We start from the raw sequence: 12,040 nt of genomic DNA, 5'->3' as shown, positions 1-12,040 counted from the left end.
TATTAAATGTCTACTATGAGAAAGACCCTGTGCTTATCCCTGGGGGAAACAAAAAGGGAGGAATAACTCACAGTTCTTCCTATGGGAGAACTTTTGATCCAGTAAACGGTTGAGCCCCCCATCCACAAATAACAGCAATACAAGATAGTGTCTCAGTTTTCTCATCTGTCAAGTGAAAGTTTGAACTAAATGAACTCTGAGGTCCCTTCCAACTCTGAAATGCTGGTTTATATGTTGCAATATAATTGTCCCTGGAACTGATACCCTGTGTTCTATGGAAAGACCCTTCCAGCCGTGACAATCTATTCTAAGGTTCTCCTACCTTGATCATTTACATTCTAAGGACTCTGCAAGTTCTTGACATTCATAAGCCTGTTACAAGTCCAACTTCTTACTCCTCCATGATAACACTGTAATTCCTTTCGTGCTCTCAGCTACATTGTACTTGTCTTTTTTTTTTTTTTTAGGCAGTTGGGGTTAAGTGACTTGCCCAGAGTCTCACAGCTAGTAAGTGTTGTGTCTGAGGCTGGATTTGAACTCAGGTCCTCCTGACTCCAGGGCCAGTGCTCTATCCACTGTGCCAGGTAGCTGCCCCTACACTGTACTTATCAACAAAGAGATTAGCATGTAGTCAGCCCATCCTCTACACCTCTGTTTTCCTACCTATTTGGCCCAGAGGCAGTAACCTTTTTTCTACCATCATCCTTAATACCTCACATTTTTATAGAACTTTAGTGTTTGTAAAGAACATATCCCACAGAATTCCTGAGAGGTATAGTTAGAATAAACTAAAAATCAATATCCCTACTCTCATTTTAGAAATAGGGAAATGTATGGGAACCCAGATCTTATTTTAACTCCAAGTCCTTTAGAGGAGCTGAGACAAGAGTGCTGTTTTTAAAAGAAAACTTTGACTGAGAAACAAAGGAAGGGACAAAACAATTTCAAAGATATTTCTACAACCCAGGTTTCTGCTCCTGGGTGGGCTTGACCTGGGAAATAGGCTTCTCAGCTTAAATTCTCAGGCTTAATATCCTGGATTTAAAATCAAAGGACCTGGGGCAGCTGGGTGGTACAGTGGATAGAGCTCTGGCCTTGGAGTCAGGAGGACCTGAGTTCAAATCCTGCCTCAGACACTTGATACTTACTAGCTGTGTGACCCTGGGCAAGTCACTTAACCCCAATTTCCTGAGTTCAAATCCAACCTCAGACACTTAGCGCTTACTAGCTGTGTGACCTTGGGCAAGTCACTTAACCCCAATTGCCTCACCAAAAAAATAAAATAAAATAAAATAAAATCAAAGGAAATGAGGTGAAATTCTGACTGCTGCTTAGCCTAGCTGCATGGCTTGTACCAAATCACCAGTCTTCTCTAGGCCTCAGTTTCCTGATCTATAAAATAAGAGGAGCTTCCTTAAGGTCTCCTCCTGTTCTAAATTTTATTATCCCCATGGAAGCTCTAGCCCCAGACCAGGGCTCTTTTCATTGTACTCCACCAGACTCCCCAGCATCTCCCTATGGACCTTATTCCTCAGGCCCAGAGCTCCTTCTCCAGGGTACTGGACTGGGTTGGGCTAGGGAAGGGACCCCTCAGGATCTCTGTGGCATTGGAGGTAGAGAATACCTTGAGCAAGTCTCTTGCCTGCTTTGGGCCTCAGTTTACTCCTCTGTTAAATGATCGTTTTGGGTTGAGTGGTCTCTAAAGTTTCTTCTGACTCTGACAATCTATGTTTAGGATGGGGACGGTTGCAGCTGGGGAGAAGCCAAGGGAATTCTGTGCAAGGTTTTAGCCTTTGGGCTCCTCATGGGGCCTTCAAATGTTCCACTGTTTATCAGGGAATGGAAAAGTCTCAGTCAGGAAAGAGTCCAGTAGTAGTCTGGGGAGAAAGAGAGGGAGAAGGCAGAAGCAATGAGGGAGGACGAAGGAGAGAGGGGTAGAGAGAGAGGGAGGGAAGGAGAAAAAGAGAGAGAATGGGAGAGAGAGAGAGAGAGAGGGAGGTCATGCTATGTCTGTGTATATGTGAGGGCATGTTTGTGTGCCATAGTGTATTACATGTGTAGCAATTGTGTGTGATAATGTGGGTGTATGTGGTGATGCCTGTGGGATGAATATGATGTCTGATGGATGTGTGATGGTTTTTGTGGGGCTGGAAGGAGAGAGAGAGAGAGTGAGAGAGAGAGAGTGAGAGAGAGAGAGCGCATGCGTGCAAATAAGGTGTCACTCCTGGAAGGCCAGGGGCCCTGAGACATTGAAAAGTTCCAGGAAAGGGACTGAACCACTCTGATGTTGCCTCCAAGCAGGGTGGCAATACCTCAGGTCACCCCAACCACCTCAAGGGTAGTCCTGATATTTTCAGATGAGAAAACCATGGACACGTACAAGCTTCATTTTAAGAATATTTTTATTTTCAAAACAGAGAATTGACAAAACATAAAATTTTACTTTTCAGAAGACCTCACTACAGTCTTCCTTTAAGTATCAAGCTTCACTTGTACATTTAAAATGGAATTTGAGTTACAAACACTTGATTCACATAAGTAAATACTATATTTTTTGCTTAGAGCAAGGTGTGCCTGCACATGTTCTTCCCCATCCCTTCCTGCCTTTACTCTATGCCTACAATGCCCCATTTGGATCTGCTGAAATCTTCCTCTTCTTATCCTCCAAGGCTCAGTTTAAATGCTTCCTCCTTCAGTAAGCCTTCTTTGATAGCCCTGCCCATCTCTGACTTTATGTTTACACTTCTTTTTATATTTATTCCTTCCTACCCTGTAACATAGCTATTTGCATTCCATGACATATCCCCTCTACTAGATCATGAGCTCTCTAAGGGCAGGCATCACTCTCTTCTTTATTATCTTCATTATTCATTATTCTTCATCCTCCTCACCCCATCTCCTCTTGGCTCCTACTTAGCATAGAGTACAGGGTCTTGTGCATAATCTGATTCAAGAATCATTTGCTGATTGAGTTCCTGACTGAACACCCTGGGTTAGGAGTGATGGGGGTAGGAGTGATGGGAGAAGGGCATTCAGGCCATTCTCACAAGCCTTGGTCCTTGGGGGTGGGCCAGGGTGTGGCAATTCACTAGGACTCATTTCTTGGTTTCCAGGGGGTCCCCTATCCCTTTCCATGTGCATCATTCCCAGCCATCACTGGAATCCTCAGATCTGTCCTTCCTGGTCCTAAAGCACTGCCTAAGCAAGGGACTAGGTTTTGTGGGTCTAAATGTCCTCCTGTACCCCCACCGTCCAATTCTGCTACTGCCATGGAGATTTTAGCCTATCCCCTCATTGGGCAGGTCAGGGGAGTGGGAACCTTTTCCTCACCCTTCATTGGCAATTGGCCTCTGTCTCCCTAGGAGAAACCAGAGTTGACAGCTGGTGAGCCGCTGACCATGGTGCTGAAGGAAGGAAAGGGCAAAAATCAAGAAAAGGACAAGAGGGTGCTGAAATTGGGCGAATTCAACATGGCTCTGGATACCACTGACATCTGATCCTGCCTACACCAAATGCCACCCTCCTACCCCACTCCTGAGGTCACCCCCTCTCTCATTCCTCCTCTCAGAACACATAGCATGAGCCCTGACCTGTTGATGATGTATGTGACAATCTGTGAGTCCTGACCCATCTGCTTTTGGGATGAGACTCAGTGCTTCACTGCTATGTCTCTCATTCATCTCACCTGCATGTGCTTCAGGCCTGGTGGCTGGCCTCAGCCTGTGATATATAATAAATTAATTCTCTTGTATGCATAGTATAGTTTCTTTTCCTTCCTCTTCTCCTCAACCCCCACCCCCAGTTCAATCAATCAGGCCTTAGGTTTGGGGAAATGTTTTATTACCAATGCACAGGTTGACAAATTGTACCCCAAAACAATGGGCAGGGGGAGCTGGGATAGGACAGTTGTCAGGCATTGGAATGAGGAGTTACGGTTTGGTCACTACAGATGGTAGGGCGAGCTCACACCAGATCCAGCAGACAGGAGATGACAAGCCAGGGGTGGGGGGAAAGGAGACAGGCTCAGAGAACCTAGGGTGGGGAGTGGTTTTATTGAGGGGGTGTGGGATGCTTTTAAAGGGATAGCTGCCTTTGCTCAGGACTTAGGGGTTTTATCTGTAATCTCCCCTAGCCTGTCAGGGTTTGAATTCTGACCTGTTTATTCCCTGACTAATTTGTTATCTTACTCTGACCCCTGACCAGCCTCATTCCCTGATCCATGAATCCTTTCCTGTCTGTAAACCCCAACCTGCTGGTAGCTCTAGACTGTCTAAAAGCTCGTAATTCATCTGTGACCCTTTATAAGCTTGTAAAATACTTAACATATTCCTCTCACTGTCTGTGACCGCTGGCTTGTGACTCCTTATCCAGTTTATAATCCCTGGCACCTGTCTGTAAACCCCTGACTATCGAGGAGCCCCGACATGGTCTGTGAGCCTCCTCCTCAGTTGCCTTGGGCACAGCAACCAGGAGGTAATCAGGCTGTCTTAATAGCAGCTCCTTTTAGATGTCCTAGGCATTTAGAAATAAATTTTAATTGGGGAAATCAGGGGAAGGCTTGGGGAGTTTCCCTGCCTCTCTAACCAGGAGGAAATAGAGGCCAGGAGAAATATCTGATGTCCCCCAGCCCAACCTTTGTAGCATAGACTAAGGAGAGGTAAGGGGTCATTTTAAGCCCTACCTGCCCCTTCAGGGGTCCTGCCATCAGCTTCTACATCCCATTCTCTGAATAAGCCAGACATGGCCAGGCTGCTGAGTGATTCAGAAATGGGAACACATGGGCCATTTGAGAAATACTGGTAGCTTTGAGGCAGTGCACTTGGGGCTTGCACTCAGAACCTCACACACTTGAGACCTTACATACTCACTTGAGGTCTTCCTTCATGGATCCACATGCATACAGACCTTGCTACCAAATTGTTCATATTTCTCATGCATTGCCCTCTCTAGGGCCGTGTGGGAGAGGCAGTGTGGTACTGGGCTTGGGATCAGGAGAGATCTGAATTCAAATCCTGCCTCAGACACTTCCTAGCTGTGAGACTGAAAGCAAGTTACTTAGCTCTCTGAGCTTGTTATCTCAAGTGTAAAATGGAGATGATAATACCTGTGGTCCCTCCTACCTCATGGGGCCATTGTGAGGGCCAAGGGAGATAACAGATGTACAATACTTTGCCAACTTTAGAGCACAAGAGAACGAATGTCAGCTATTATCAGGGTTTTGTAGTCCCAGGGTAGCAACCCCTCCTCTCATCACCACCCTCTCCTCTCCCCTCCCTACCTCAGGGGCTCAGTCAAGGAGGTTTGGGGAGGGGGCAACCCAGGGATCCAAAGGACTGACTGGATCCAAGGCCACCTCCAAGGTCTGGGGTTGGGGTGAGATGGGGAGGGCTATCTGGGCCTTGGGATCAGAGACACACCAGGTACAGTTGCTGGGGCTTGTGCCTTCAAAAGGGCAGTGGGGCCCAGGCTGGGGGGTGGGGTTGAGCAGGTTCCCAGTGGCCCTGGGCAATGTTGAGTTCCTTGATGAACCCATTCCTCCAGGACTGAGGGAGGCAAAAGGGAGAAACCCAAGCACATTGGGCAGGGATGACTTTAGGCTGGCCAGAGGACCTGGCCTGGGTGCTTTGGGATCATTCTGCCTCTGACCCCTAGTGTGGTCCTGTGAAAGTGAGTGATTCACTCTTCAGAGGCTTCAGCAGGAGGTGGGAATTAGGGAGGAGGATGTGGGAGGTGAGGTGCTGCCTGAGAAACCACAAGACACTGATGTAGATTTATAAAAAGGAGAGGGGAGGACCTAGGGCCAGGGTAGGGTGAAGGGTGGCTCACTCAGCTGCGGGGCCGGCCCGGGAGCAGCACCGGGGCCTCCGTATACTCTGCAACAGGGCCCTGAACAAGCTGGGGGGGCGTTTGGCTTCCCCAGGCCGGGGGCCACCTCTGAGAGAGCCAGCCCGAGTGCTAGGTAGCTGTGGCCCAGACGGTCCCCCTTGCCGCCCATGCTCCTCGATCTGCTTTTCCAGATGCTTCTGGATGGCCATGCCTAGCACCTCTACCTCCATGGAGGCCCCGTACACCTCCCATGTCATGCCCTTCTCATCCCAGCTGACCTCCCGTACAGGCTCAGGACCTTCCTCAGCTGCTCGCACCTGTACTTCTGGATATGAGGACTGGGGTGATGTGGTCACTGGGGTCATGGGGCCAGTGGCTACTGACCGGGTCTCCACACTCATAGACACCTGCATCTCCACGTCCTTCTTGGATAGCAGTAGGCCAGGACTCCGGGAAGCTGTAGCATTCTGAGCACTGGGTTGGAAGCTGAAGGTTGTGGGGCCTGAGCCATCCTGGGGAGTCATGGGGCTCACTGCCACAGACACGCAGACAGCACGTGTATCTGCCTGGGTGCCAGCATCCTGTTGTGGAGTGCTCACATCCCAGGATGGTACCTTGGTGAAATTATCCCTAGTCCTGACTTCCCTGACTGCAATTGGGCCCACTCCTTTCTGTGGGGCTCCAGGAAGCTCCTGGATCCTCTCTGGGGTCAGTGGCATTTCCTCTGCTTCAGCCTTGGCAGGGTCAGCTGGGTTCATCTTCTGTAGGGCTGATTGTGAAGAGTGCCCTGATGACCATCCTTGGCTTGGGGATGCAGATGTTGTTTTTTGAGATTCCTCTGTGGTTGCTTGGGTCCCAGGAACCTTCACTGAGGAGGTTCCAGGTCCAGTGGCGAGGAGAGCTGCTGCTGCCTTGTGGCTGAAGTCAGGCTGGGTATCTTGGGGTACTCCACAAATAGCCATTTCTTTGTTCAATCTCTGGGAGTCAGAGAAAGGCATTGTCTCTGGTTTAGGGCAGGCTGAGCCCTGACTCGAGTTTTCTGGGAGAAGTTCTTTTGAGGCTGGAGACTTCTTAGAGGACACTGGGTCTGCTTTTCCCAAAGACATAGCATCCAGTTCCTCCATGGACATAGGATTTACCTTCCCCAAAGGCTTGGGATCCACCTTATTCAAGGGCAGGGGATCCAATTTCTCTGAAGACACAGAGTCTCCCTTCCTCGAGGACGTGAGTTCTGCCTTCTCCAAGGGTACAGGATCAACCTTTTCCAAGCATCTAGAATCTGTTTTCCCTGGGGACACTGGATCTACCTTCCCCAAGGACATAGGATCTACCTTGTCTGAGGGAACATGATCCACCTTCCCTAAGGAGACAGAATCTGTCTTCCCCAAAGACATAGGCTCCACCTTGTCCAAGGAAACATGATCCACCTTCCCCAAGGGGACAGAATCTGAATTCCCTAAAGACATGGGATCTTCCTTCCTTAGGGACATGGGATCTATCTTCCCCAAAGGGATGGGATCTGTCTTTCCTGACAGCATAAGCTCTATCTTTCCCGAGGGAATGGCTTTTGCTTTCTCTGAGAAAATAGGATCTGCCTTCCCTGAGGAAATAGGATCCATATTTCTCAAGGGCACAGAATCCACTTTCTCTGGAGAAATGGAAGTTGCCTTTCCCAAGGATGCTAGATTGACTTTTCCTAACGATGTGAGATCTACCTCCACAGAGGACATGGGATCTGCCTTCCCTAAAGGCGCGGGATCCACTTTCCCCAGAGACGTGGAATCTGCCTTCCCTAAGGATGCAGGATGTACTTTCCCTGCAGACATGGGATCTGCCTTTCCTGAGGCAATGACATCTTCCTTCCCCAAGCGCCCAGGGGCCACTTTCCCCTGGGACATGGAATTTGCCTTCCCTGAGGCCACAGAATCTACTTTTCCTGAAGGCAAAGACTCTGTCTTTCCTGAGGCAATGACAACTTCCTTCCCCAAGCACAGAGAATCCACTTTCCCTAAGAACATAGGATCTGTCTTCTCAGAAGGTATAGAGTTTGCCTTCTGTGAGAATGAAGGATCTGCTTTCCCTAGGGAAATGGGATCCAGCCTTCCCATGGACACAGGATTTGCTTTCCCCTGGGGCAAGAGATCTGTTTTCCCTGAGGATACAGGATCTACCTTCTCCAGTGACACAGGACCATCCTTCTTCAGTGATGCAGGGTCTGATCTTCCTGAGGACAAGGAATCCTTCATCCCCATGGAGGTGGAATAATTTTTTTCTGAGGACATGGGATCCATGCTCTCCAAAGTGACAGAATTTATTTTCCCCGAGGGTGTAGGATCCTTTTTCTCACAGGACACAGGATCTGGCTTCCCTGAGGTTGAAGCTTGCAGCAGGCCTGAGGTTGCTATTATAGCCTCTATTTGGGGTGGTTCTTCTGGTAGCCCCAAAGTGGCCTCTTTCTCTGACTCCTCCTTTCCCCTGGTGGCCCAAGTTGAAGAGGGGCTGGAGCACTTGGAATCAGAGGAGCAAATCAGGGAGCTCCCACTAGGATCCAGTTCTTTTGGACTCAGTGGTAATTGTTTCTCTGATCCAGATGCCAATTCTGCAGGCCCACAGGGGTGGCTAGGTCCCAGACTCACCTCCGAGGCCTCCTTCTTGGGATGAGCTTGGGGCTCAGAGCTGGCTGCTTCACTAGGGAGGCCCAGCTCACTCACACAGCAGTTCCTCATGGCCAGGTCTGTCGTTTGGCAGCTCCTAACCTGATCACACAGAGAGGCAGACTGAGCTACCTGTGGCAAGTGGAGCCCAGGTTCTTGATGTAACAACTGCAGGCTGGCTGTCTCTTTAGTGCTGCCCATCTTCCCATAAGCCCTTGGCCATAGCCTATCCAACGGCTGTCCAATGGTTCTGAAACAGAGGGCAGAGGAGGCTATTCAGACTTAGAATCCTGAGTAGTGAAAGAATCATCCAAATACTACCTCTTCCTTCAAGGCCCACCTCTTAGTTGAAGGCTTTCCATCTTCTAGTCCACACAGATTTATTCCTTTTCTGACCTCCCACCTAGCTCAACCCCATACCACTTAATTTGTCCATTGATTATTAAAGTAATGGTGGGGCAGCTAGGTGGCACAGTGGATAGAGTGCTGGGCTTAGAATCAGGAAAACTCATCCTTGTGAGTTCAAATCTGGCCTCAGATACTTATTAGCTGTGTGATCTGGGGTAAGTCACTTGTCTCATTTTCCTCATCTGTAAAATGAACTGGAGAAGGAAATGGAAAACCACTTTAGTATCTTTGCCAAGAAAACCTCAAGTGGGATTTAAGACAAACCCACAAAAAGCTGGACGTGACTGAAATGACTGAACAACAAATAAAATAATGGCAGCTAGGTGGAGCACTGGGTAGAATGCTGGACCTGGAGTCAAGGAGACTTGAGTTCAAAACCAGCCTCAGACATTTACTAGCTGTGTGACCTTGGGCAAGTCACTTTATCTCTGTTTGTCTCAGTTTCCTCAGCTGTAAAATGGCCATAATGGCAGCATCTTTTTCACAGGGTTGTTGCGAGGATCAAATAAGATAATATTTTTTATAACATTATTAAATAATATTTATAAAGTACTTAACAGTCATACATACAAGCAGTAGATCCTGACTACTAACTTCGATCTGGCCAGTTATATTACCTATAATAACAGATCACATTTCTATAGTACTTTGCAGACATTATCTCATTGGACTCTCACATAAAACCTGAGAGGGAGGTAGTGTAAAAGTATGATTGCTCCCATGCTATAGATCATAGAATCATAAGATTTTGAACTGGAAAGAATCTGAGAGATCAGGGGTTCTTAACCTGGGGTTCATGAACTTAAATAAATATTTTGATAACCATATTTCATATAATTGGTTTTTATATATGTATTATATATATTGTGCAACCCTATTTATTATATATACTTAAAGGCATTAATTTCTGACCCAGTTCAACCTTCGCAATGAACAAACACAGAAAGTAAGGTTCAGAGAGGGGGAAAGATCTTGTCTAAGGTCACACAGGTGGTCAGCTGTGGGTAAATGAGGTCTTATTACCCTAAGTTCAATGTTCTTTCTCTTGGGGTGTGTGTGTGTGTGTGTGTGTGTGTGTGTGTGTGTAGGGAGTTGTAATAGATATATGTGTAATATATCCACTTTGCTGCCTCTTTGTATCCTATATTGATACACACCTGAGTTCAAATTCAGTCCCAGATACTTCCTAGCTGTGTGATCCTGGCCAAATTACCTAGCTGCTATCTGCCTCAGTTTCCTCATCTGTAACATTGGGATAATAATAGCACCTACTTGCTAAGGTTGTTATAAAGACCAAATGAGGTAATATTTATAAAGTGCTTTGTATGCCTTAAAGCACTATATGAATGCTAGCTATTATTATTATTATTATGTTTATCTATCATCATCCAATTCATTTAATAGAGGAAGAAATGTGATGTAGTGGAATGAACACTGGCTTTAGGGGACCTGGGTTTGAATCTTAGCTCTGTCACTGTATAATACTGGGCAAATCACTTAACCCTTTTGGGTCTCAGTTTTCTCATCTGTAAATGAAAAGATTAGACTAGCTGGAGCCCTAATAAACAATTCTAGTACCTTGGGGGCAAGCAGTGGGAAAGTTACCTTCATATAAACTTTTAAGTCAAATTAAGTTGTAGGGGGAGGGGAAGACAGAGACCTCACACCTCAGGGCACTAGGCACTATAGAGATGGGAGTGGGAATAGACGATGGCTGAGGGGAGAAGGCCAGAGAAGGATGTAGAATGAGGGTCTGGGAAAGCAAGCACTATCTATCAGCTTTCTATTTTAGCTATTATTTTTAACCAGGTTCTAAGCTCAGTTATTCTCCCTTTTGAAGAAGGGAGGCTTGTCAGCACTCTAAATTTTGGTTCCCTGGCAAAAAGCCCTCACTCAAAGCTATACTTAATTGCCTTGGGAGTAGCTGATCCCAAAGGTCCCTTCCTAAATCCTATAATCCTAAACATTTACTGAAGCCAGCATGTACATGGGTTGTCCCATGCACGAGCCATGCATGACCCTCTCTTGCTCAGATATTTTGAGTCAAAGTGCTGAGTTTCGGGAGGATTAGTCTGGCCACTGTAACCAGTCTGTGAGCTCTGATGCAGTTAATGAAGCAGTAAATGATCACACCCTCTACTAAAGGATTCCTTGTGTTGTATCACTGCAGGTCTGATCATGTTGCTCTGCTATTCAATAAACTCCAATGGCTCCCTGTTGCTTCTAGGATCAAACATAAACTCTGGCTTTTAAAGACCTTCGTAACTTGGCTCCAACCCACCTTTCCAACTTCATTAAACATTATCCCTCTTCCAACATTCTAAGGTCCAGATAAACTGGCCGCCTTCTCGTTCCTCCAAGATAACACTCCATCTCTTATCTTTGCACTGGTCAGCCGCCACTGCAATGCTTTCCAACTCCTTCACTTTCAACTCTTAGAATCCTTTATTTTCTTCAAAACTCTTAAGTTCCTCCCCAACCCACTCACATGAAGCCTCTCCTGCTGCCCCCAGCTGCTACTGCCCTTTAACTTATGTATTCTTTATACAGTACATGCTGCCTTTACAATAGAATATAAAGTCCTTGAAAACAGGACTGCTCCTAACACAGTGCCTGGCACAGAGTAGGCACTTAATCAATGCTTGTTGATTAAGTGATTGGCTAGTCATCTTGGCACTAAAGGCTCTGATAGCAGAGTTGGGACTGGCAAATCTTACTGAGATGGAAAGGCAAGATGTCTGGGGTAAGATCTGTGTATCTGTCGCCTGAGGCTTAGCTAAGTGCAAAGAGGCTCATCTCCAGAGTGTTGGCCCCAGGCACTTACCAAGAACTGTCTGCTAAGGCAAGGAGGTGTTGAGATCTGCTTCTGGATGAGGAGGACCAACACCAGTGGAGGACCAACAGGTCTTTCACAGTACTGAGGTAGTAATCATTGGGAGACTATGTAGACCCATCACTAAAGTCCAAGGATGGGAAACTTCTGGGTTAGAGGGGTCAGATGTTGGGAAGTTTTTCCTGAATAAACAATAGCTAGCTTTGATATAGCACTTTTGTGTGTACTACATCTCCTATAAACAGATAAATGGGTCAAACAAAGGGAGCCAGAAGTTGGAAGAAGCTAATATTGAACTAGAACAATGATTTTCTATTCT

At 46.9% G+C, this 12,040-nt stretch overlaps 2 protein-coding genes across 2 annotated transcripts in view; one reads left to right on the top strand and one right to left on the bottom strand.

The window, feature by feature from the left end:
* The window catches only part of CDHR2 (cadherin related family member 2), a 39,302-nt gene extending 35,588 nt beyond the window's left edge, over positions 1-3,714 (top strand). Inside the window, exon 32 of the mRNA XM_027867209.1 lies at positions 3,363-3,714. Within this exon, the coding sequence (XP_027723010.1) occupies positions 3,363-3,497 (135 nt within the window). The 3' untranslated portion in view covers positions 3,498-3,714. The remainder of the gene's footprint in view (positions 1-3,362) is intronic.
* A 2,112-nt stretch (positions 3,715-5,826) lies between these two features.
* GPRIN1 (G protein regulated inducer of neurite outgrowth 1) lies at positions 5,827-8,681 on the bottom strand. Its single transcript, XM_027867080.1, is given in 2 exon segments — positions 5,827-5,906; positions 5,909-8,681. Coding segments are annotated over 2 exon segments (2,853 nt in total).
* Positions 8,682-12,040: the final 3,359 nt, after the last annotated feature.

Source organism: Vombatus ursinus, unplaced genomic scaffold (assembly GCF_900497805.2).
Source record: "Vombatus ursinus unplaced genomic scaffold, bare-nosed wombat genome assembly UNPS02014785.1, whole genome shotgun sequence".
Lineage (NCBI taxonomy): Eukaryota > Metazoa > Chordata > Mammalia > Diprotodontia > Vombatidae > Vombatus > Vombatus ursinus.
The sequence above is the reverse complement of the archived record's forward strand: the minus strand, read 5'-3'. Positions and strand labels throughout refer to the sequence as shown.